The sequence below is a fragment of the Arachis hypogaea genome, chromosome 15 (assembly GCF_003086295.3).
Source record: "Arachis hypogaea cultivar Tifrunner chromosome 15, arahy.Tifrunner.gnm2.J5K5, whole genome shotgun sequence".
Lineage (NCBI taxonomy): Eukaryota > Viridiplantae > Streptophyta > Magnoliopsida > Fabales > Fabaceae > Arachis > Arachis hypogaea.
In genome coordinates, this window is record NC_092050.1 from 152,700,398 (window position 1) to 152,727,096 (window position 26,699).

Below are 26,699 nucleotides of genomic sequence, written 5' to 3' on the forward strand. Positions count from 1 at the left end.
CCTTTAACCTATTGTATTCTGTTTTATTAATGCATGAAATTCTTATCAATTGAGCAAGTTTCCTTTATCGTGCTGTGTAGGTAGAAGTAAAATGCGCTGAACCAATGAAGCATGAAATAATTAAGGCTGAAATAAGACATGCGTTTTGGGTGATAGGACTGTTGCCGGTGTGAGTGACGCTTAAGAGGGATTAAAAAATATTATATACACGGAAAAAAAACAACTACTAAATTAGGTATTACGTATTTATATAAATACAAGTATTGTTTAACTTATTTTTAATATGTATTTTATATTTTAACATGTATTATATATGAGTGACTGAGTTGATAGCTGATTTTAGCTGATTTTTAATATATGCATAGTATGGGAGTGGATGATATGCTGCCATAACAAATTATCCTTGAGCATACTAACATACTAATCAAATCCTTATTCTTTAAGGTTTTTAATCAACTCTCTATGTTTACAAGTATATCAATAGTAAATCAAATATAGTTGATTCGATTTAGTATTGATATAGATTATTGACATTTATTACTTTTAAGTTAATTGTATTAATTTTAAAATATAAATATCAATAAGAAAATACCCCATTTGGATTCAAATAAAATATCAAAAAAATAAAAACAAATAAGAATAGAAATCCAACTTTTGTGTTTTAGTTCAAATTCTAGAAAATCTATATTTTTATAAACTTATGAATGTAAAACGGAACATTAAACAATTTCTAAAAATTTATTAAAAATCATCATCTGATTCATTAGCATCTAAAAAATTATTACCAGGACTTTTGATGTTAAAAAAATTAATATAAAGTATAGTCCTCCAAGATAGTATAGGAGTTAAAACTTGATTTTTTTTTCAAAATTAGAAGTAACAGATAGTTATACAATATATAATGACCAATTATATTTATACAATATGTAATTTGAAAAATAACTAAAATACTATATCAATTAAATTATCATTTAATTTATGAAATTAAGTATAAAACTTATGCTTTGAAAAATCCAAGTTTTGTTTCTATTTTGCTAGGGGCTAATATACTTAATATTTCAAAATTGAGAACAAATTTGTCAATTTATTTTTTTAGAGACTAATATGTCTAATACAAAATTTGTTGAGAATATACCAAAAAACACAAATAATACAAGAATTTGGTCACAAAATTTCCAAACTACAAATTATTCAATTAGAAGCTTTTAAAGTTTATTAATTTTTTTATTTTTTAAACTATAGAAACTTTGATAAAGATTGTGTAAAATTATAAGCATTTAAGGAGGAACTAAAACATTAAAAAAAAAAAAAAAGGAAAAACAAAGAAGAAAGAAGCATGGCGCCAAAATTTATATGAACCGTTAGTTAGTAGTTACTCTTGTTTTCTTCCTAAGCTTACATTTTCTTCTATCTCCAAAAATTTGAGAGCTCACGTTTTCTTCAACCCCAAGAAAAAGAAAAAGAAAAGAAAGAGCAAGAAATTACGTTTCTTTAGATTTGAGAGCAATGGACCAAAATCCCAACTTTGTTCCAGGGTAATTTCCCTTCTTCTTCTTCTTCACTCTGTTTGAAATGTATAGTTAGATATGAATGTCAATGTTCCTGGGTTCTTTTCTAATTTAACTGAACCCTACAATTTGCAGCAAGATATATGTACGCGGTTTATCACCAACCACAAGATATGGTTAGTGCTTTGTCTTCTATTGATATTCTTTTTCTGAATTTGGTGACTATTTTGGATTGTATGCATTGATTTCTTGCTTACCATTTGAGTTTTGCAGATGAAGTTAGGAAGTACTTTTCTAAATATGGCAATGTTGAGAAATGTACCGTCAGGGAGGACCGCAACCCGAGGCGGAATCTCAGAATCGGGTTTGTAACTTTTAAAGATGTCTCTGTGGTTGATAGAGTCATTGTGGAGAATCATGTTATTAATGGTTGTCAGGTAAAACAATGCAAATTGCTCTTGGCTTTATTAGGACTTGTTCTTCCTATGCTACATGAATTATTTGTTATAAGTCTTTTCTTGTGGTTGGTTATAGGTTGGGGTTGAAAGATGCCTGGGGAAAAGGAATGTTGATGATACGTTTCCGGCAAACATACTTTATGTTTATGGAATTCCTGGAACTGTGCCTCCAGGTTTGTTTCTTCTTCAGTTACTATTCTAATCAAAATTCAAATTCTTTTAACTCAGTATTGTTTTGGGTACCTAATATGTTCATGCTTCTTTCTTTGTTAGTTAGTCTAGTTTTTAATTACTTGTACTACAAGTAATGGCATGATTAGTAGACTAGTTTATAAGCAAAACGACTTCTTTGTCCTACTCCTTTAGGTATTGTATTGATGTCATTGTTTATCTTTAGTTATGTGGAAGTAAATTATAGAAAATATTTGAAATCTTAATTTTTCTGTCTCAGGTTTTTTGGCAAATTTCTTTAGTGATTATGGACAAGTCAGTTTATGCAGCATAGAAAGGGAAAAAGGCCATGGATCCATTTACTTTGAGTCTCCTCAGCAAGTTGATGATCTTATAGCACGTTTTGGGAATTGGATTAATTTTCATGGATTTAAAGTGAGGAATCTTGTATTAAAACTGACACTTTTCAGATTCTATTTTTATTATTTTGTTCAAAAGAGAAAGTTCTTGGAACTGAGCAAGTTTTGTTTATCTTGCATTGTAGTTGGAAATAAGCAAGCATCTCCAAAAAAGGGGACCAACGGTTCCATGTAGGGTAAGTGTTCCATTGATTGCTGCTAGAGCCGATCCTGGTCGAATGGCTGTTTCTAACCCGGCCGGGGGAAGCACGTCGAGTGGCAGGGTGGTTCAAAATCAGTTGTGGCAACCTTATGGAAGCTATGGTACTATGGTACCCTCTGTAGCATTTCCTAATTCCATTGGTTATGGACAATACTATCATGTTCCTATAGAAGAAGGAGGGCAAGGTGGTGGTGCAATGAGACAGAATTTTTCTACTTTTGCTGAAGCCAATGTCTCTCAAGGGGCTAGTAGTAGTGGAGGTGGTGCCTTGAATGCTGGCCATGATAATCCAAAGGTGTCAAAGGAATAGATATAGATGATTTTGTTCTTCATTCATGACATTTGTGGTTACTAGTAACTTTTTTTAGTTTTTTAGTTCATTTGATTACTTCATGTTTTAGAATTGTGTTAGTTTACTACATGAAAAGATTGTGCAGATAGACATGGTTCTGTTCTTCATTCATAACATTTGTGTATATTGAAACATCTTGGGATTTTGTTTCGGGCTTATTTTAGTGACTTTTTTTTTTGTGTACATGCATGATTGTTATTCAAATTAGCTCTAGTTAGAAGAATTCATTTGCTACTATTTTGCTAAATAGTTTTTTTTTTTTTTTTTAAATTTAGGATGCGTTTGGTTTGCGTTTTTATTTTCTGTTTTTATTTTTAGAATTTTATGTTTTCTGAATTTTATGTAAACTATAATCCCCAAATATTCTTAACCTCACATGAATAGTCTAGTTTACTTGATAATATATGAAAACTATAAATCATTTTTATTATATAAATAAAGGTACACAAATATTAGTTGTAATTATGAAAAATTCACTAATGTGTTTTGCAATTGTTGGTTCAGGAAAAAAATTTCAATTTCTAACCAATAATTATTTGTCTTAGTTCAATTTTTTGTTAGAAAACATCTATATTCTTATGGGACTTAAATTTTGAGTATAGTAATTATCATGTAGATTCAAACCAAAAAAGTTTAAACAAAGCACTTTAGTAAGCGTGTGCTTGGCATAGTTATTAGAATCGAACCGGTAATCAATTTGATCAGATTATTGGATTATTGGGTTATTGGTTTAATTGTTGGGTCATAGGTTGAACCGGTTGATTCGGTTATAATTAAATAATTATATAGAATTTAATTTTTTTATAATAATTTTTTTTATACAAAATTAAGTTATTTTAATAATTTATTAATTAATTATATTAATCAAATATATGTTGAAAAAGAGTTAATATTAATAAATATTATATAATTATCAATAACAAAAATATGGTATGATTAATAAAAATATTTTTGTTTATCTTTTTAATTTAAAGAATATTTAACAACATTTAATATTTTTAATAACGATGTAAAATTAAAAAATAATTAATTTAAGTGAGTAAATATAAAATAAAAAATCAATTAAATTAAATATAAAATTACTCATTAGAATAAAAAGACAAAAGTATAAGGAGATTTTAAATTTGACATGAGTAAAAGAGTTAATAAGATAAAATTATTAATTAAGATATGTTTAATAAGTTATAATATATTTATAAAAAGACATCTATAATATCAAAAAGTATGTTAGCCTCGTGGTTACAAATTCCTTTATTTTCCAGGAGTGCTAGGTCGAACCCAAACTGGTGACGCTGCGCCAAATTTTTTAAAATGTACGTGCTAACGTCATCTTGTTGGTTGATCGGTCTGGTTTGGTCTGCAATTCAGTCCAATTTTCACCAAATTTTTTGAATTTAACCGGTTTGTTTGTTTGTACGATTTGATTATTAGTCTGAATCGATTAAAAATTCGGTTTATTGATTTTTCGGTCGAACCGATCGATCCAGTCCGATTTTTTAGTCGAATAGGTTAGTCTGATATGAATTTGATAACTATGCTGCTTGGATTAGTTTCTTAGAGGCAAAAAAAAAAAAACTTTTTATAACATTTTGAGGGTGTTTAGATACAACTTTTTTAAAAAACGATATTTTTATTTTAAGCTGCTATTAGAAAAAACCTCCTAATAAAAAAAATTCTCCTAAAAAATAGAAAACACTTTCCTCCAAATAGTCTAACATAACACTTTATTATTATTGTTATTATTATTGTTGTTAATTTTAATTTACCAGATAATAAGGTAGCATTTTTCGTTTGAAAATAAGAATATGCGAGGAAATTTTAAATAAGTAAAATTATAATGCTTCATGTAAAATAATATGATGATATAAATGCTTAGACAAATGGGGTACATTAAAGTTAATTAATTAATGTTTACGTGAGAATTAATTTACTATTTTTTTTTTACTAAAGATAGGAGACTCGAACTCGCAACTTCTTAATTGAGTATAGAAGATTATGCCATTTGAGCTATTATTCATTGGCGATTAATTTATTATTTTATTTATTAAATGTGTATATATTATATTTTTTCGGAATATTTTTCAATTTAATAAGCTAAAGTGTAATTTGTTATGGACTAAAATTCTTAAATTATTATATATACAATATAAAATTTAAATTTTTAATACTTATTTAAGTGATGTTAAATATTTTATACTAGAATAATTAAGATATTTGAACTAAATTTTTTATATTAATTTAAATTTTGGATACTTATTCAAGTACATAAATAAGTCTATAACTTTATCAGTTTAAATTAATTTTAAGTATATATATAATATTCTATTATAATAATGTGATATTAGTTTATAAATTAAATATTTTATACTAGTCATAATTGTTATTTTAGAAGAGAAATTTACAAAAACTTCTCTTAGTATTATGTTATATAATGGGTAAAAATTTAAATTAAATTTGAGTAATTTAAAAATAATACTTTAATTATTAGTGTTTATTTGGACGTCATTATTTTGATAAAAAAAGATCTTTTTTAATAATTTTTTTATTTTTTAGCGTGTTTGAAAAATTTCTAATAATAAAAGTAAAAGTACTAAAAAAATAAAAAAACATCTTTTTTGAGAAACTGTAATTTACATCTTTTTTTCTTAAAAAAAATATTTTTCATATAATAAATAAACAAAAAAATATTTTTATATTATTATATCCAAATATAATTAATAGATAAAAAAATTATTTTACATGAAATACCAAAATATAAAATTATTTTTATTTTTTCATAAAATCTTTTAAAAAAAGATAACTAAAAAAAAAGATATTTTCTTATTTTTATTGATTTATGAAAAAATATATTATTGGATGGTAGATAAAGATAAAAAGGAATCAGAGTGAGTGAGTCTGCTATATAAACCTAATCTGATATCTAGGGTTACGTTTTACTCTCCTCTCTCTCCTCTTCTCTCTTCTCTCTGCACCGTTCTCTGCTGCCTAAATCTCTCTCTCACGATGGACTCTGCCGGCAACGAACAATTCGTCGGTGGCGGAGAACCCTTCTCCCACAGAGAAGACGAACACGAACTCCAACACCACAGAAGAGAAGATGAAGAAGACGAAGAACACGAGCATCACCACAATTCTCAACCTCTTTCTGGAGATGGTGCTAGCCCTGGGTAACTTACTTCTCTCCTCTCTCTCTCTCTCTCTAGATTTTCAATTATTCCCTTTTTGTATTCTTCGTACGCAAGAAAATTCAACCTTGATGAATTAAATTCAGTTCACCTTTTCCCTCGGAAAGATTAGGTTTTTTGAGAATTCGGTGAAAAGAGTTTTTGCTTTCCCTTCGTTATATGTTGTTTATGTTGTTAGATGTTGGTATTCTTAGATTTGGTTCTAATTTAACTCGGCCCCATAATTTGCAGAAAGATATTTATAGGTGGTTTAGCAAGAGATACGACCGTAGGTTAGTGCTTTTGTCTATAATTTCTGAATCATAAGTTCTTAGGGTTCCAAACCCTTCTCTATAGTGTGCACTTCTACAGGTTAGTGCTCTTTTTGCTGCTCATTTAACTTCTTTTTTTACAATATGAGTTGTGTTTGTGTATGGATTTGCAGCCCAATTTGTGAAGCACTTTGGTAAATATGGTGAGATTACGGATTCTGTGATCATGAAGGACCGCAAAACCGGCCAGCCTCGTGGATTCGGGTTTATAACTTACGCCGATCCCTCTGTGGTTGATAAAGTCATTGAGGACAATCATGTTATCAATGGCAAACAGGTAAGGAACTAAGGTTTGCACTTTATGATCTATTAGCTTTAGGACTTATTCTAGTGATTAGTGGATGTATGATTTGATGGCCTCTTTTATGGTTTTGGGATCATATATAGGTTGAGATTAAGCGCACGATACCAAGGGGAGCTGTTGGCTCTAAGGATTTTAGGACAAAGAAAATTTTTGTAGGTGGAATTCCTTCAACTGTGACTGAAGGTAGGCTGCCTCGTTAGTGACCAAATTATTGCTGCTTGAATAGGAGGTGTCAACAAGGGTCACCCGGCACAAAACCTTGACATGAGAGGGTGTACTCCAAAATTTTAGGACACTATGGACGTATAATCATATATAATAAGAAGTTATCTAAGTTTTGATTTCTATAGTTCGATTTTGTTTTTCATGTTTGAGAGTACTATTTAGGATTTGTCGTGAGTTTGGTGGTTTTGCTCTGATATTGTATTCAGAGACAGAGCTCCGTAATTTATTTTATTTGATATGTTCAAATATGTGTTGCATTGGAGAAAATCTTATGAATCACTTGTGTGCACATCATTTACATATGCAAGATGTGCCTTGTGTATCATCAGTTCATGGTAATATATAAGTGATTGAATGTATTCATCATTACTTGAATTTTGTGATTCAAAGATTTTTCTAAGTAACTCAATTTGCTGCTTCTCAACCACAAAAAGAATTTATTGGATTTTAAAAGAAAAGAGACTTGTCAATCATGAAGTTTGTGCACAGATGGCTTCATACTTTTTTTGGTGTTGTTTTTGAACTCGTATGTTCTGCATGTGCAGATGAGTTTAGAGACTTCTTTACACGCTATGGGGAAGTCAAGGATCACCAAATAATGAGGGACCACTCCACCAATCGTTCTCGAGGATTCGGGTTTATCACCTTCGACTCTGAGGAAGCTGTTGATGATCTGTTGTCCATGGGGAACAGGATTGAGTTTGCTGGAGCTCAGGTGAAGAATCTTTCAATTCTAAATTTATTTCTGCATTGTCTTATTGTACATAGCACACATGTCATATATGGAATTCAAAGGGCTATTACTTCTATGGTTGACTCTCTAAATCTTGAAGTTCATGTTGGAGTAAATTTCTGATGTCTTGGTTTTGTGGCTAACCTGTAGTGCTTCTTAAAATTTGTGTTTGGCAGAATCAACAGTTCTAAAAGTTCAAGGATTTTGGTTGTTGTTTATTATAGCTCTGTTGTTCATGTCCAAATATTTTTGGATCGTTAATCATGATGCACTTTAGGCAAATATTCATTTGCTATGATTGTTTACTTTTGTATATAATTGGATTTGGATGTAGCTTCTTCCGTCTGCATACTGCTTGAATAGAGTGGAATTTTCATGGTGGCTAGGCTAGCATTGGTCATTGGATAGTGTGCAGAAACTTTGTGGAAGGAGTAGGGTGTGGGGAGGAAGTTCTTGCCGTAATTTCTTTTCTGATGAGTCAGAAATTTGCCTCATTTGTATTATTCCTCATGTTTAAATGCATGAGCTCATCTGCATGAGTGTTTTTTATGCCTCTAGTGATTCTTTATCCCGAGTCATCAAGTTTCTTGATTTCACTGTTTGGACAACTATTGTGGGTTGCTGCTTTGTTAATCATGTTTTTTTCCCCCATATTATACATAGTAATCTAATTGTTTGACTAATCCAAAAACTTGAGGTACTTGTATTATTTTGTTTTTCCTATTATGCGAAACTTCTTATCAATTAAGGAAGTTTGTTGTCTTCTATTTTAGGTGGAAATCAAGAAGGCTGAACCAAAGAAGCCAAACCCACCACCTACGTCATCCAAGCGCTATAATGACTCAAGGTCTTCATATGGTGGTGGATACGGAGATGCTTATGATGGATTTGGTGGCAGCTTTGGTGTTGGTGGTTATCGGTCAGGTGGCATGTACGGTGGTAGGAGTGGTGCTTATGGTGGCTATGGAAGCGAATTCAGCGGGTATGGAGGATATGCCGGTGCAATGGGGCCTTACAGAGGAGATCCTTCCTTGGGATATGCTGGTCGTTATGGTGGAGGAGGCTTTAGCCGAGGCTATGATCTTGGTGGGTATGGTGGAGCTAGTGAGAATTATGGGGCATATGGCGGTGCTGCTGCTGGAGGTGGTTCTTCTGCTGGTGGTGCCTATCAAACTGGCTATGGTGCTGGACTAGGTGGCGGATATGGAGGGGCTAGCGGAGGCTCCTTTTATGGGAGTAGAGGTGGATATGGTGCTGGTCGATATCATCCTTATGGAAGGTAGAAGCTTGTAAAGCATATTTTAATCTTAGGACTGATGTCTAGCACCAAATTAAAGCCAGAGTTTGTATTGTGTTTCTTTAGGGTTATTTCTTCGGGAGGAAAGAAAATTTGTCCCGCACACTTTTATTTCTGCGAACTGTTTACTTTTCAGTTTTAGATTAAAATTCTCCTTGGTTCCCTGTTGAACTTAGTTGTGATTGATGCAAGAGCTGCAAATTACAAAGAGGATGTATTAATTTTGTTTGTCATTTCTTGCTAGTTGCTACAATGGTTTTTACTTGTCTTTTTATTTTGATTTGATTACTGACTTTTCATTCATGAAAGATATGAAGTATGTCTTGGGTGCTTCTTGCAAGAGAATTTTTTTTTTTTCCTACTGAAATCAAGAAAGGTGAAAAACCAACTACAAAAGAAGAATGGATTCTTCTTTCATTTTGTTTCCCCATTGATGTAAGAGTCATTTTGTTGAGTGATGTGTAAAGCAGATGTATTCTCAGAATTGAAGGAGTACTATGATGGTGGTAGAATGAGGTGCTTTTGATATACCTAAACTTTTTCTGTTACTAAAATATGAAGAATACATTTACTTAAATCTAATAAACATTACTACCTAGCATGGACATGAGAATATGGGAAGAAGATTGAAAATCACTCCGCTACCACCAAGACAACCATGAGTTGCAAACAATTAGCACATTTTCGTGCTATTTTATGAGTGTTGAAGCTTCAAATCTAGAAAGCTGGTTTGAAGAGGAATTGTTTTGTCCAAAAAACTAGGAACTTATGCTTGTTTGCCTAATCTCTCCTTTTTTTTCTTTTCCATATAAGAAAAAAAATGTTACCATTTCATCTCATTGGGAAAAAAGTACTAGATATTCTTGATGAGTATTAATTTTAAAATGGGATGTATCATTACAAAAATCTTGACGAGTATATCTTGTCTGGTTCCATTTGATACCAGGAGATTTGTAGTACTAGTTCTTTTATCTCCTTGTTTCTCTTTTAATTTCCTTTCACGAAAGCAAATTAAAAAGCTCCGTTCATTTTAAGAAAGTATGATTAAGAAAAGGGGACAAAGTACATCACAGACCTCATAGTTTTCTCCAAGGGTTTAACTTGTATATTGGTAACTACATTATTATTATTATTATTATTATTATTAGCAAACTTATATATTTTTTTTCCCCCATAAGACTAGTGTGTTAGGTAATTAATTTAGTAGTACATGAGAGAGCAACCTTATTTGCAAACAAAGTATGTGATCCAACATTTGTTGTTTCCTTGTAAGAGTTGGAGTCTATAATCGAACATTATAAGAAGCCTTTCTTATAATTCAATTCTTGATGAAAATAAATAAATTATTATGAAAGGTTTATGAAGAGGTTAATGGTGAAAGACTATTTTAGAGTATTATTTCCAATTAATCCAGGTGTGTGGTTGGAGGAATTATAAATAATTCTTAGGAATTTTAAGATGGGAACATCATATTCTCATGTTTGGTTCAAAGTTTGAAAAGTTATTCCTAAGCAAATTTGATTTCAGGGAATCAAAATACCATCATTTCAATTCTCACATTCCCTTTGGATATCTTTGATTCCCATGGGAATGGAATCTTTGTAACAAAGTAATACTTAAACTACACACACCCCAGAAATAACAAAGGTGTACCAATATATGATATAACAAATACTATGACACCCCCCCCCCCCCAAAAAAAGAGTTCAACCTAAAGTAGACTAGGTTCGTGGGGGAAACCACCTAGGTTTTAACTTATTCATGCCATAAAAATTAGATAAGTCAAAGATTGGTTAGTCTATCAAAGTTACATTATCGTTTTAAATTGATTAAGGAAAAAAGAATAAGTAAATGAAATTAAATTTAATTAGTTAATATTAATCAAATTTTTATTATAAAATTAAATTTTTTTATCCTTAATATTAAATCTTAAACTTTTAAAAGTTAAGATTCATGATTTAAAATTTAAAGTTTAAAAATTGACTAATATTGATAAAAAAAAAATGACTCTCTTGTTAATTCATGAAAAGAATTACTCTTGCATTACATGGAATAATAAATACATTTTGAAAACCAAAAATTGAATTTTGAGTAATGAATGAAGTCTATTAGTAAGAAAAGAAAAAAGAAAAGAAAATCCAAGTTGTATCTTTGTAAGATAGCTTCCAAACATTTGTTTTAAGAGTTATGAAATTTATGGCAAGTAGTCCTAACCTCACGTGCAGCAGCACCGGCAAGAATGGCAGAAACCTCATCAGCTATGGCCCCCCAACAATTCATTTTAATACTCAGTGGAAAACAAATTAGCAATGTTTTTTTTTTTTTTTTCTCCTTTGTGTTTTATTCTCTCATTGGTCAACAGCCTGTGATGCCTAGTACCTGTATTATTCATGCCCTTGTCGTTTATGTTGCCAATTTATAAATAAAATTTCTTTATTTACTAAAATAAAATAATTAGACATTATTGTTTATGTTTGCTAATGCATGTTTCGGCGAACTGTATCACATTTCACATTTTAGAAGTTGCAGTTCATCCAATATTTAAGCAAACTACAAAAAATAATATAATTTGTTTATACAATAAACGAAATGAGAGCAATATAAAAAAAATAATGTGAGTAAATAATTTCTATCTATTTTCTTTTAGAAAATAAAGGTTTTTTTTTTTAACTTTATAATAGAAAAAAAAGCCTATGTTGCCAATATTGCAGACAAGATTAAGATTCTTGCATTATTCATCTTCATGCTCTCTTATTTTTATTTAATTTCCTTCTTATCAATACTTTCAACTATTATACCATTCCCTTCAACTTTCAACTAGTTGAAGAAATTTGATGTAACTATATATATAGAAAATAGAGAAAAGGACAAATAGGTACCTAATCTTTTGCCCCGCAGATATTTTTGTCCATGACCATTGAAAAATATTTTTAAGTCTCTGACCTTCACAAAACTTGGACGGATCAGTCCCTGACGGAGGCATTTGGACGGAGGGATTAATTCGTCCAAGTTTTGTGAAGGTCAGGGACTTAAAAGTATTTTTCAATAGTCAGGGACAAAAATGTCCACGAGACAAAAGGTCAGGGATCTATTTGTCTTTTTCTCTAGAAAATAATTTATTAGACTCAAGTAACTATTACGTTTCTATATTTTTTTTTATTTTTCTATATTTTTTTCCGTTCTATAATAATCTGTATAGAATCCGCCTCACTTCTACTTTTAGATAATAAAAAATTAAACTCTAATTTATTTTTATAGGTATCCACCCACCCTACTCTTATAATTATTAAAATCTAACAAATAAAATTAAAATTTAAAATTTATATAACTATTATCACATATATAACATAAATTAAACTAAAAACTTAAATATAATTTAATATTATTAAATATTTTACTAATTATTTTATATTAAAATTATATATATATATATATATATATATATATATATATATATATATATATATATATATATATATATACTGCAATGAGTAGGGGCGGGTATTACATAAATTCGATCCCGCACTTTTCTGCTCTGTTCAAGACTCTGTTTTGTTAAGAATCCGTCCCGCACTCTCACACCGAGACATATAATTTCTCACCCCAAATGGATAGAAGCGAGGTAGACTCGCAAATTCGGATAGTATTACCGCTCTTATTTTTAACCTTAATTCATTTTATTCGGTATTGATATAACATTTTGTTAGATTAGTATTTAACCTAATACGTTAGTATTTAACAAAAAAAAAAACAACTAATAGAAAAGAATGAAAAATTTAAGTACATGCTCATTATTAATTCTATTTGATCAAGATTATGTTATATTAGTGTCTTATCGATCATTCATTCCGTGCCTATCAAATCATATTTCTAGATAGAGAGATATATATAATTTATATGATACAAAAAGTACACAATAATTAACCAATGACGACCATAGTCTATCTTGTGTGTATAGAAAGTAGAAACCTTCATAACATACCAAATTTGATTCTTTAAAATACTTTTGGCGTATTTTAAAATTATGTCTTAAGACGATATAAGTTATATAGGTATTGATGATGTATTATAAAGGAAAAAAACTGATGATTACAAAAAGCATTCACATCATTATTATTATAATATCTACATATAAATTATAAAATTATTTTTCTACTGCCAGCAAATAATATTCTCAAAACTTTTCATAAGTTCCAAATCTTATAGATATTCATCATACATTGCAAGACAATACAAATCTACAACATATACGACATATGTATGTATTCTCTTAATATATTTAGTCAAATATCATATCATATCATGTATCTGCTGAAAAAATCACTAAATATAATTAACATATTATATTGTATATTAAGTCCATAATATCATGTTTAAGAAAGCTATAAAAGTGCCACCATATTCCACTTATTAAAGCTAATTAGAATGATTGATGATCCAAATTAAAGCATATATATGATGAATTTACAGGTTATCAATGGAAATTATTGTTAGAAACATGTTTAGGTCATTGGTTATATCTCCTATCATTGTGGTCCCCACATGTTGCACAATGTCTTCTAGACCCCACCTAATTATTACACGTGTCAAACATGTGTATAAAGTTATAAACTTGGCTACTCCAACAAATTTAGATTGGTCGATTAATCAACTCAATCGTTCGCAATTCATTAACCAATGACAAACTTTTAATTGGAGCTCAAATCTACGACAAAACAGTTTTTAACTTATCGAATTAAAAAATACCATAGACAACCAAAAAATAAAAAATCTGGCTACCCCAGACTGTCAATCTTATCCTTGAGTTTTTCAACTCAAGAAACTCAATCTAAGTTGGGGATTTAATTTCTTCTCCTAATTGATTGAAAAAAGAGTTATATTACACCACATACTTAACATAAAATTATGAAAAATGTTAGGATGTCAATATTTTTATATGAAAAAAAAATTGTTTAGAGTTGGTTCAATTGTTTAAATACAAAATAAAATAAGAAAAAAATTATTAATTATTTAATATTTTTTAAAAAAGATTTAATTTATATTTTATTTATTATTTATTATTTATTAAAATCTGAGTTGATGGACGATATACTACATACTTTAAATTGATGTATTATATGATGACATTTAATTATTTTGCTTAGTTAAATTAATAGATGGGATTAGTTGTAGTGGGGCTAGGCCTAAAAGACCAGTGAGACCTATGATTATTGGAAAACCATGTATGTGGTCTTAATCATTAGAATTTTTAGAACTAACAAATTACTTTGTGGCCATTGATGTCCCACCATTGCACTATGCAAAACCCAAACAGAAGAACCGTGGGATCCTCTATTTTCACCTTAAGGAACCCATGTACATGTGTTAGTATTCAAAGTTTTAAAAATCGAATCGGTTATCCAACTAATGGGATTAGATCTTTAAAGATTTAAAAATTTAACTGATAGATGTTCATTTAAGATTGAACTGAATAATATATTTATGCATAAAATATATAATTTAAAAAAAGTAATTTTTTTATAATTATTTTAAATCGGTTAAGTATTAAATTAAAAAACTGTATTCGTTCAACCCATGAACTGATTTTTTAGATTTTCAACCAGTTTGCTATCAAGTGTTTTTTTATAAACTGGGTTTAATTGGGTCTAATTACTCGGTTTAATTCGATTTTCAAAATCATACTTAGTTTAGTAAAGTTTTTATTTCTCAAGAGTAGCTTATAAAAGTTAACTTTTAAAAGATGGTTTTTTAAAAATTGTAGCATTTATGTTTAATAAATCAAATTAAAAATAACTTTCAATAAACACAAGTAACAATAATTGTATTTGGTAAAATAGTTTTTAAAATTTAAAAATATTATAATAGACATAAATGTAAGTATTAAATTTGAAAATTAGTTAATATATGAAGTTATATTAGACTTTTAAATTTTAAAAAATAGAAATCAACTTTAAAATTTCTATCTTATGTGCTTTCAAAAGTACACTGATCTTTTAAAAGCTGCAAACACAAACACGTAATCTTTTTTATTTATCAAATACAAAATGAGAAGTTTAAGCTTTTAAAAAACACAAATATTTCTTCGAAAAGTTTTACTAAACCAAGTCTGAGTGTGTGTATACAGGTTGTTTGATGAGAATTGTTGGTAGGCTTGCATGAAAACTAGAGGGTGGTTAGAAACAGCAAAAGTTGAATGTGATGTCTCTAATTGGTTCCAATGAATGAGAGAGTAAAGTAATAGAAAATTTGATTTGTGAAAAACAAAAACATGGGTGTGGGGGTGTCCCTCTTCTCGGTGAAAAATTAGAGAGAAATAAATCTTAGTTGGAATTTTGAAGATTGATTTGTTTATTGGAAATGAATAATATCAACGTGGTACAAGTCAGGTTCACGTGTGTGCATGTGAATGCTTCTTCCAATTTTGTTCCCGCCAATCATATTATAAACTTATTTTAATTTGGAGTTTCCACATTCTATGCTGCTTTTTCCCTCAACTAACTCCCATGTGAGTTTTTTCGAATTCTCAAGTGTGATTCCTCTCAAATTTTTGTAACGCTTTTGTTTTCAGAGAGTTTTGAAAAATTTAAAAAAATTTAAGTTTTATGATTTAAAAAATAAGAAGTTTAATTATTCTTTTAGCAATTCGATCCGTACCATTCTTTCATTTATTTCCCAAATAAAGAGGTTTAATTAACATGTTCATGAACATATACATAGGGTATTCTATAAACATCAAATTCATTGGTTGCAAAACAAATTGATCTTATTTAGAGTTTTAAGTTTTAATCTTAAGAAGAAAAAAAGTCTCATGATTATTCAACTCAAGAAAAAAAAATGGAAATCGTATTTTAAAGTAGATAAATTTTTAAATAACACGGTACAAATATTAGAAATAGAATTTCTCCTTCAATGATAGATGTTCATACCCTAACCCAACATTAAAGTCCAAGACTAAATAAAAGGCCCAATCCAAAAATTAGCCTTCACTCAATATTGACCTTCTCGCAAGAAGTCGGATCCTACACAGACTTGCTCTAAGGAAGTCGGATCGAAGATTAGCTGGCAGATAATCCTTATTCCAATAAGTAACTGCCTCTAAAATCTCTCAACCCACTCTCAGGAGCCATATCTCAACTCCCCTAAGAAGGGACGGTTATCCATCTAAAAGGTGGAACTACTCCAACAGTAGTTATTGGTTCACCATTATAAATACACTGACACCCTTCAGGTATGGCTAAGTTCCAATACTCTCAAAACCTGCTAAAACCCTTTGCTAATTTAGGCATCAGAGTGTCTTTGCAGGTACTACCCCTACTCTTCCACGTACATAAGTCGAAGAGCAGCTTCCAGACGCGAACCTAGTCGGAGATCACCTCCATCAAACGCGTGGGCCAGTTTCACAAGCCCAACCCACTAACTTCAGGATACCCACGTAACAATAGATATATGAGAAAAAATATATAAAAATGAATACTATAAGAGCTTGTTTGGATGAGTTTCTAAAAAAAATATTTTTTTGAGTTATCTTTTTTTAAAAGATCTTATGAAAAAGTAAAAGTAATTTTATGTTTGGGTATCTCATGCAAAAAGATCTTTTTATCTATCAATTATGTTTGGGTATAACGATATAAAAGTACTTTTTTGTTTATTTATTACATGAAAAACATCTTTTTTTTTTTTAAAAAAATCTTTTAAAAAAAGATGTAAATTATAGCTTCTCGAAAAAGATGTTCTTTTTATTTTTCTAGTGCTTTTATTTTTACTTTTACTACTAGAAATTTGCCAAACACATTAAAAAAAAGATCTTTTATATTGAAAAAAGATTTTTTTTATTAAAATGATGGTACCCAAACAAACACTAAGTATCACTTTTGTGCAACTTCTTTTATATTAAAAATTATTGATAAAAAATGAAAAAAAAAAATATCTTTTACATTATAAAAAATGTAAAAAATGTATAAAAAATAACTTAAATATCCGTGCGATATAAGTTTCTTCATTAATCAAATATACAAGTACAAATGATGATAGTAAACTCAGGATCACAGCGATGCACTACATATAAATATAAATAAATCAATCATTGTAGTTATCAATGTTAATAAAAATATTCATGCAAATAATATTGGTCTTGGAATTTTGGACCCTAATTTGGCCCTATCTAAGAACAAATGATGGGATATGGCTCCAAACTTTGACCCATTTTGACGCCCTGACCATCCACGAAGCACTCTGCTATCAAATGATATTTGTAAACCTATTTTATTTAAATTTATTTATAGGAGATTATTTTTGGTTCGCAACTCATCTAAATTGTTTTTATAATTAAGTTAGTTTAAATAATAATAATAATAATAATAATAATAATAATAATAATAATAATAATAATAATAGAAGACATTTTTCAGATGCAAAAAATAAATTTTCTATATTTTAAATTAGGATTTTTCATTCCAACAAAAAAATTACATAATTTTTTTAAATTGATTTGATTATCCGTGTCCTTTAACGGTATATATTGTATAATTTTGTATTTTTTAACTCTATTCATAGAAAAAATATTTTGTAAAATTATATACATAAAATCTACACATTGATTTATTTTTTCGATTCTTTATGAACCGTATGCATCAAAATTAAAGATATATGTAGGTTCTTAAAGGATAAAATTTTATCCTAATTAATCAATTTTATAGAGAAATATTTTTTTTAGACCAAAAAATTGATAGTAAAATATTGAATCAATTTATTGGCCTTACAACATATCATAATATGAAAGACGAGAACAAAATTTTGTATTTGTTTATAAATTTTCTGAACTAATAAATAATACCCAAAATAATAATTTATGATACTAAGAATTATGACATATCATTTTGTACGACATTCTTAAATTGAGCGTTTTTTATATATGATAATGGCCACTTTCATAGAGTAAATCCCCAAAATAGTCCTCCAGATTGGGCCCGTGCATCAATGTAGCCCTTCAGTTTTTAAATGCTCTAAATGCATCCTCCAATTTAAACTCCGTGCGAAATCTTGGTCCTTCCACCCAATTCCGACATAACTCAGTAGCCGGAGTGCTGAGCTGGCGGTTCCACCACCTCCACGTAGGCTTCATCACCCTTCACCATCACCATCATTCCTCCTCTTCTCCCAACGGAGCCACTACCCTTCTCTTTTCTTCCAATCCTCCTTTCCCTTTCTCCCTTCCTCAAGCATTGTAACCATTTCCTTCTCTCAGTTCACCAGCCTCCAGATCACTACCTCAGAACCACCGCCGCAACCCTTTCTCTTTTCTTTTTCCTCTCTTCTTTTCTCTTCTTCCTCAAGTTTGGAGAATATTTCCATACACTTTCAGTAACAATCAGAATCCAACAAACTAAATTAACCTATCATAACCACCTAAAATCAATTAAAACAGATAATTAAACTAAACTAAGCCTAAAACTGGTGAAAATTAAAACTAAATTCTAAATAAACCTAAACTAATAGGGGAAGTTGGGGTGGTCAGACAGAGAAAGAAGGCAAACGTGAGGAAGGAGAGGAGGGTTAGTCATCGTGGGTGATGGAAATGACAAGGAGAAGCAGACGAGGGGAGGACACCGGCAGAGTAGTGGTTGCAGCGGCTATTGCGGTAGCAGTAGTTCGGTGATGAGGAACCCGGCTCTTTAGCTGAGAAGAGAAAATGGGAGAGGAAGATGTGGCGGCGCTGGATAAAGGCCGAAGGTGATGGTGGTGGCGATGGAGATGCTGGCAGCTGCGATAGGGCTAGGGCTCGGTGCGTGGAAGAGGGTGATGAAGATGGCAGATTGGCGGTGACAGTAAGTTCAGACCCGGCGGAGGTGGTTCGCCAAGAAAAAAGCTCGACGTCTCTGGACCTGACGGGGAAGGAAATGATAGAGGGAGGAGGTTGGACGCGGTGGTCATAGATGGTGGAGGCTATGGTGGTTCGCGGTGGTGGTTCAGCCTTAGGCCAATGGAAAGGACTACAATGCTTGAGGAAAGGAGAAAAAGAAAAGAGGATTGGAAGAAGAGAGAAGGGTAATGGCTCTGTTGGGAGAAGAAGAGGAACAATGGTAATGGTGGAGGGTGATGAAGCCTACGTGGAGGTGGTGGAAGCGCCAGATCAGTGTTCCGGCTGCTGAGTCATGCCGGAATTGAGTGAAAGGACCAGGATTTCACACGGAGTTCAAATTGGAGAGTGCATTTAGAACATTTAAAAACTGAGGTGCAACATTAGTGCACGGGTTCAATCTAAACGACCATTTTAGAGATTTACTCTACTTTCTTCGTTTATAGGTGGTAAAATTAAATTACAAATATTTAAATTACAGCAGCTTTTTTTATGGGAGAGGGGGTTTCTTTCTATATATCAATTAAGAAAAAGAGAGAAAGGGAAACCAATTAAAAATTACCTAAAAAAATTAGTGTGAATCTTTTAGCAAGAAACATTCACAAAATCAACGGAAGCATGTGGTATAGGAATGGGCAGACAAACTATCTAATTCTATTGTCTCGTTCCCTCAATAATTGAATTATTATTTCTTTCTACAGGTCAATGACAATTGGCAAATGAAATTTAAAAAATGGAAATTCTTGTTCCTAAATATGGATTAGATTCGACTAAGGATGTTTGGATAAGTTGTGAAATTTAATTCAATCATAATATATATTTTTCCTTTTAATCAATTATAAATAAATAAAACTAATTTCTCGTTGCTTGTTTTCAACTTATTTTGGGTGATTTAGGATTAATTATGGATTAATAATAATTAGTTCAGCAATAATGCAATTTCAAATATAATAAAAATTTGACTTCATATGGGAAACTAGATAGTTAGCCTACTCAATATTTAGGAACCTTATTTTTATTTGTTTTAAAACACTTTGCAATACTCTATGTTATTTATTTTTTCATAATATCAACAAATAATTGATTACTGTCTTCAAGTAGTATTTAATTTCATTGTTATTATCCTATAAAAAAAATCATCATTATTATCTTACAATTGTGATAAGAGGCGAATTTAGGGAACACCATAGATTATGTCCCCCTAAATTTTTAAAACTTAAAATATATTTAATATAATGTCTAAAACTTTTAACAATATACCTTCTAGTTCAATGATAAAAGAGAGATATTTTATACTCCAAAATATAGATTCAAATCTCATTTTATATATTTTAAATTTATTTTCTTTTGTTCTTTCAATTTTTTTCTTTTTAATAATTCTTCTATCTATTATTATATAAAAATACTTTAGTTTTTATAATAATTTTTAATTAAATGTAATAAAAAAATATATACATAAAAATAAATTAGATTATATTTTATTTTTTATGATATTAAAATTAAAATATATTAAGTGAATTATTTATTAATATGAATATATCTTATATATTATATTCATTAATTTATTTTAAATACATATATTAAAAGTATTAGAGAAACAAATTTATATTATTTATGTTATATCTTTTATAATAAGGATAAAAATTAGAATTTTATGGAAAAAAACCTTTGATATAAATAATTTTTTTAAAATTAATTTTAGTTTAAAATAATATCAAAATATACAATTATTTTTTTTATTAAAACTTTCAGTTTTAATGTGGTACTTTCAATTTTTTTTGTTTTCGATCCCCTCTTTATAAGATTTCTGGATCCGCCACTGATTGTGAGGAAAATATATAAATGCAAGTATAATTGTACATTGTAGGTTCGAAAAAATATATACACACTACTTCATGAGTCCTCTCAATATCATTGTTAGTAGGGTTAAAGTTGTGTAAAAATTAATTTAAGTTGATGGAGTGATTAATTTGTTTATTTGTTTAAATAAGTATTAAATATTTGAATTTCATCTTGTGTATACACTAAGAATTTAAATTCGTAATAAAAAAGTGATGTTAATATAATTTTATATAAAAAGTTATTATAAATAGAGAGTAATGATGACAATATTTTAACATATTAAATTCTAATATACTAGAAAAGAAGTAATTTTTATTCATTTATTTAAGGACCTATGTAACAAGGTGCATATTACAATGAAAAGGAAAAATAGTAAAGAGATAAAAAATTTATTTTGATATATTGTTAGATACTTATTTAAGATAGTGTGTTATTTTATTTTTATTAATTAATTTCTTAAAATAAATTATACAATTTTCTATATTCTCTTTACACAAAAATCACTTTATCATAGAAATTTTCATGTAATAAATTCTTGTAAACATTTTAGAGGCTATATCTACCATTTTTTCTTGAATGGCCCATGATGATTTACAAGTCATGGTTTATAGAGGGATAGAAAGCAGAAACTATAGTGTCCCATAACACTACCAGCCACTACATAACCCATTTTCCCTTCAAATAATATTTGTATTGAAAAAGCATTAAAAATTTTGAAAGAAAAAAACAAAGACACAAAGGAGAACTTTGGCTTTTTAGAGGGAAACATCCACTAAGATAAGGGAATGCCCTTACATTTTATTATTTTATTTGCTCATCAAGTTTGCTGGCTACATTTTCTCTAATGTTCATTCCACTTGGCCAAAGATCCAAAACTAATCCCCAACAAAAAAAAAAAAAAAAAATTAAAATGATTTTTTAAAAAAATAACATAGAATTTAGAAACAATAAATAATGAAATTTCCTACCACAAAAAGTACATATTATTATATGACTTTAAGTTGAAAATATAATCAATGAAAAAATTTATACAAATATTCAATATTATATTACCTAATTTAAAAAATATTTGTCTTTTATTAAAAAATGTTATACAGTTATTCAATTATATTTTTATATTTAAACAATGACCATTTAAATAGTAAATTTAAAGTTGGTTTAATTATTTTGTCTGTCCCTATAGTTTTATTAAATTTTTAATTAGGTCTCTATACTTTTTTTTATTTTTAATTAGGTCTCTATATTATATCAGATTTTGTAACTAAATTCCTATCGTAACAAAAACGTTGGAATTAACAAAATATTCTGTTGAACTATAGGAAATATTCAGTCGAATGTTAGATATATTCGTTTTGTTTAACAGAATATTTTGTTCGTTTTGTTAATTCTAATATTTTTGTCACAGCAGGAATTTAATTACAAAATCTTATATGATATGGAACTCAATAAAAAAAAGTATAAAAATCTAATTAAAAATTCAGTAAAATTATAAGAACTAACAGAGTAATTAAATTTTTAAAATATAAATACTTTTCACAATAGCACAAATAATTTTTTACAATAATATTACATTAAAATTAAATAAAAAATAAATCTTAATAAATGACGATATAAATATATCAAAATTAAACTTTTACTATAATCACAAAACAAAAATAGTTACAAATTATGATGGGTTTTTTTACTATTGTTACATCAAAGTGTTTTGTTTAGTGCATTCTTTATGGATCCGATCTGAGAAGAGAGATCAGAGAGCGAGTGTGTGTTCACTTCAGTGTTTCACTCTTGTTCACTGCTGCACAAAGACACACCAAAGTTACTTCACTTTCTTGCTGTTTTTTTTCTTTTTTTTTTTGGAGTGCTTTTTTCTTAGCATGCCCACATGCTCTTTTTACCTCTCCACCTTCTTTCTCCACATTGTCATGAACAAATCAAACTACATTTCTCGCTCTTCATTTGCATTACCATTTCTCTACTCTGATCAGGTTCTCCCTCTCTCTCTTTCTCTCTGTTCTTTCTTTATAGGGTTGTTTTTTTTATTATTTATTCATTTTTTTTATTCGCTGTGGTTGAAGGAGAATCAAAGAAAGATCATTGGGACTTATAAAGAATCAAACTTTTCAGTTGGGGTGTTGTGTTTTTGTTCATATAAGTCTTGTTGGTTCTGAATGATGAGTGGGTTCTTGGGAAACATGTAAAAAAAGCTTGAACCTTTTACTGTCTCTGGGAACCCCTTTTGAGTTTTTCTTGATGCTTGATGAAGTTGTTGAGTTGATTGTGTTTTATTATGTAAAGAGTTCCATTTGGGGTGATTTTTCCACTGAATGTGTTATTCTTGAAGATTATGTCATGCTTTCTTTTTGTTTTTTGCTTGTTCAAATTCCATTCTGTGTTTGCATATTAATAATGTCTGTTATTTCTATCATCATAATCATTGATTTACGTTTTAATGGTGTGCAGGAGATTCTGTAATTAAAGGGCTTTTTGGATGATCAGATATTGATTAATTCACTGAGCTGAGTTGAAATTTCAATTTCAAGCTTTTGTGTTCATAGTTTCTTCATGGAGTCACCTGCAAATGGAGTACTAGAGTCTTTATCAGAGGTTCAGAATTCAGTTTCTGTTGCACAGCAGCATGATCCTCCTTCTACATCCGGGACTCCCTGTCCTACGCGGCCTCCCTTAAGACCATCTCGGAATCATGTTCATGGGCCTTCTCCCATGCCCCATTCGGCCGGTCACCACCATAGTCACGGATCAAAGTCCATCATCCATCATCAAAATACCTATGTAGTTAATCAGAAGCATTCCTATTTGGAGGGTGAAAATGCGGACCATGAAGGATTGCCTTCGAAATCTTGCATCAAGCAATCATTTGATGATTCCAAGACTTGTGATTCAAGTGTCATATTCGAATCTGACATTGACAATTCCATCTCAGGTCCATCGAGACGAGCCGTTGGTAATCACAGCAGGAGTTACTGCCCATCAGAGGTTACTTTTTATGCAAGTCCTCAGAATAGTTGCTATGCTGCTACTGTCTATTCGGAAGCTAAACAAAGTTTCACCTATACTGAAATTAGTGAGTGTGGTACTAGTGTTGATAAGTCACTAGAAAGTGGCATTGAGGTTGCGAATTCCTGTGATTTTAATGAGAGTAGGAAGACCAGCATCTGCAGGGCGAGTACTGGGAGCGATATCAGCGATGAGAGCAGCACCAGTAGCTTGAGTAGTGCTATGTATAAACCACATAAGGCGAATGATAAACGGTGGGAAGCAATTCAGGCCATCCGAGCGCGCGATGGTATGTTGGAGATGAGACATTTCAGGTTGTTGAAGAAATTGGGACGCGGAGACATTGGAAGTGTGTATCTAGCTGAACTGAGCGGCACGAGGACTTCTTTTGCCATGAAAATAATGAACAAGACAGAGCTAGCGAATCGCAAGAAGCTTGTGAGGGCTCAGACTGAGAGAGAGATATTGCAGTCCTTAGATCATCCGTTTCTGCCCACATTGTATACACATTTTGAGACTGAGACATTCTCCTGCTTAGTAATGGAGTTCTGCCCCGGTGGAGACTTGCATGCACTCAGGCAAAGGCAACCCGGGAAGTATTTCTCGGAGCACGCTGTCAGGTTAGCAATCACAATTCCTTTTTATGCTTGCTGTGTTGGATTGTATCCATGTATCAAAATGCAGGCTCCTATACCTAAAGCAACAATCAGCAAACCTGATATTAGCTGATTCTGTATTAGATTTATGAACTCAATTGTTCCACAGTTGGGGTTTTTGATGTACCTCTAATCACTCCAGTCCCTATTTGTAGCAAAACATGGTTTGCTAGTTTTATAACTAACCAAGTTGATTTGTTTTCTTATGGCTTTATTGTTGGAAAAACTCATGGATATGTTCCTCTTTATTTTACTTATTGCCTTTATGGTTAGTTGATTACTCTATCTCTATGCTTTCTGTTTTCCCAGAATTGTTACATTCTGATTCCATTAGAGTTCGGTTTTAATCGATTGTTGCTTTTGGTGAAAGTTTTACACTGTTTCCAAATCATGTTATTGTGGCAATACATGAATGGATAATAGTACAAACAAATTCTTTTTGTTGACAATTGATAAAAAAAATGATGAACTCATATACCAATTAATTGGCCTCTCTGACAGCTTGCTTAATATGTTAATTTCTCATTATTGAAACTTGTATCCAACTTATGACAAATAGATTAATTTTGCTGTTGTATTGGTTTCTAGTTATATCTTTAATGATCACTCTATTTATAAGTTGATGAATCTTTGAATGTAGGTTTTATGTGGCAGAAGTTCTCCTTGCTTTGGAGTATTTACATATGCTTGGGATCATCTACAGAGACCTTAAACCGGAGAACGTGTTGGTGAGGGAAGATGGTCATATAATGCTGTCGGATTTCGACCTCTCTCTAAGGTGCACGGTCAGTCCAACTCTTGTAAAGTCATCAAACTCTATCTTGGAGACGAAGACCTCAGGATACTGCATTCAGCCTTCTTGCGCCGAACCGACTTGTTCAATGCAGCCAGACTGCATCCAACCGGCATGCTTCTCGCCTCGATTTCTTTCCAGCAAATCCAAGAAAGGAAAGAAGTACAAGCCAAAGAATGACATGCATCATCAGGTGACCCCTCTTCCGGAGCTTATTGCCGAGCCAACAAATGCCAGATCGATGTCCTTCGTTGGTACACACGAGTACTTGGCTCCTGAGATCATTAAGGGCGAAGGGCACGGCAGTGCTGTGGACTGGTGGACATTTGGGATATTCCTATACGAGCTCTTGTTTGGGCGAACACCCTTCAAGGGCTCGGCCAATCGAGCAACGCTGTTTAACGTTGTTGGCCAGCCCTTAAGGTTTCCAGAGTCTCCAACTGTCAGTTTTGCTGCCAGGGACTTGATTAGGGGCTTACTCGTGAAAGAGCCTCAGCATCGTCTTGCCTATAGACGTGGAGCCACCGAAATCAAACAGCATCCGTTCTTTCAGAATGTTAACTGGGCGCTGATCCGGTGCGCGAATCCTCCTGAGGTTCCACGACTCGTTAAACCAACCCCAGTTGAGATGGACCCTGGTTTGAACCCTTCTGGTAATTATTTAGACATTGATTTCTTTTGATCCTAATGTTGTGTTTTTCTGGTTGTTTCTTGGTCCATTGTTCTTTTCCTTTGCAATAAGAACTGCATTGGTCCATTTTAAACATACATTGATCACCACTTCTAATTGTTCATCATGAAAACTGCTGTAAGAAAATTCTAATTTCCCTTGAAGTGAGGATCAAAGTTTCTGTTCTCATTTGTCTCAGTTTCCCCTTGGTAATTTTATTTTATAACAATGTTAAGATAAGTTTATGTTACAATCACATAATATAAATAACCTTCAAAGTAGACTAATTAATATGCTAGTCTTGATTATAAACTAAACTACTTGTAATGGAAAAGTAATCTATATACCAATCTTTATTGAATGAATAGGATCCATTCATTGATGGTCCTAGTCTTTGTGACAAATGACTAGTCATGAACCTAAACCTTGGTGTCTAGAAACTTGAAAAAAAAGTATGCTTCTCCAAAAAAAAGTTTTATGTACACATAACATTAAAAAAAAAAAAAATAGAAGAGGTTAAGGACCGGCAAGACTCTTGTTATATAAACACCATGCTCCATTATGGTTATACGTAAGAGCATACGTCATATATATATATGCTTAACAAAATTTGTTGATTTATATACGCATGCCAAGAGTGACAATTTTTATTCTTGGTCAAAATTAACTAGTCTATTCTATTATATCAACTAATAGTAGAAT

General features: G+C 30.6%; 3 protein-coding genes across 4 annotated transcripts; all 3 read left to right on the forward strand.

Annotated features, from left to right (window-relative positions):
• Positions 1-1,355: 1,355 nt before the first annotated feature.
• LOC112751420 (uncharacterized) lies at positions 1,356-3,286 on the forward strand. The gene is made up of 6 exons (XM_025800559.2): positions 1,356-1,535; positions 1,644-1,684; positions 1,782-1,945; positions 2,043-2,139; positions 2,418-2,572; positions 2,682-3,286. The coding sequence occupies exons 1-6, from the start codon at positions 1,507-1,509 to the stop codon at positions 3,066-3,068; spliced, it is 873 nt and encodes a 290-aa protein (XP_025656344.1). The 5' UTR covers positions 1,356-1,506; the 3' UTR covers positions 3,069-3,286.
• A 2,700-nt stretch (positions 3,287-5,986) lies between these two features.
• Positions 5,987-9,398, forward strand: LOC112751419 (heterogeneous nuclear ribonucleoprotein 1). 2 transcript variants are annotated; one of them, XM_025800557.3, is made up of 6 exons: positions 5,987-6,277; positions 6,527-6,567; positions 6,720-6,883; positions 6,994-7,093; positions 7,681-7,850; positions 8,642-9,398. In XM_025800557.3, the coding sequence occupies exons 1-6, from the start codon at positions 6,114-6,116 to the stop codon at positions 9,149-9,151; spliced, it is 1,149 nt and encodes a 382-aa protein (XP_025656342.1). In that variant the 5' UTR covers positions 5,987-6,113; the 3' UTR covers positions 9,152-9,398. The 2 variants fall into 2 exon arrangements, with proteins under 2 accessions (XP_025656342.1, XP_025656343.1); XM_025800558.3 differs by lacking the exon at positions 6,527-6,567 and having other exon boundaries at positions 5,993-6,277.
• Positions 9,399-22,574: 13,176 nt separating this feature from the next.
• LOC112751421 (protein kinase PVPK-1) lies at positions 22,575-26,184 on the forward strand. The gene is made up of 3 exons (XM_025800560.3): positions 22,575-22,848; positions 23,324-24,498; positions 25,175-26,184. The coding sequence occupies exons 2-3, from the start codon at positions 23,426-23,428 to the stop codon at positions 26,007-26,009; spliced, it is 1,908 nt and encodes a 635-aa protein (XP_025656345.1). The 5' UTR covers positions 22,575-22,848; positions 23,324-23,425; the 3' UTR covers positions 26,010-26,184.
• The last annotated feature ends 515 nt before the right edge of the window (positions 26,185-26,699 follow it).

Bases quoted from the DNA above. Each gene is read 5' to 3' on its own strand.
- LOC112751420 (XM_025800559.2), top strand. From the start codon at position 1,507: ATGGACCAAAATCCCAACTTTGTTCCAGG. The intron at 1,536-1,643 runs GTAATTTCCCTT...TACAATTTGCAG, and splicing joins AATCCCAACTTTGTTCCAGG to CAAGATATATGTACGCGGTT. The intron at 1,685-1,781 runs GTTAGTGCTTTG...TGAGTTTTGCAG, and splicing joins ATCACCAACCACAAGATATG to ATGAAGTTAGGAAGTACTTT.
- LOC112751419 (XM_025800557.3), top strand. From the start codon at position 6,114: ATGGACTCTGCCGGCAACGAACAATTCGTCGGTGGCGGAGAACCCTTC. The intron at 6,884-6,993 runs GTAAGGAACTAA...GATCATATATAG, and splicing joins ATGTTATCAATGGCAAACAG to GTTGAGATTAAGCGCACGAT. The intron at 7,851-8,641 runs GTGAAGAATCTT...CTTCTATTTTAG, and splicing joins TTGAGTTTGCTGGAGCTCAG to GTGGAAATCAAGAAGGCTGA.
- LOC112751421 (XM_025800560.3), top strand. From the start codon at position 23,426: ATGGAGTCACCTGCAAATGGAGTACTAGAGTCTTTATCAGAGGTTCAG. The intron at 24,499-25,174 runs GTTAGCAATCAC...CTTTGAATGTAG, and splicing joins TTCTCGGAGCACGCTGTCAG to GTTTTATGTGGCAGAAGTTC.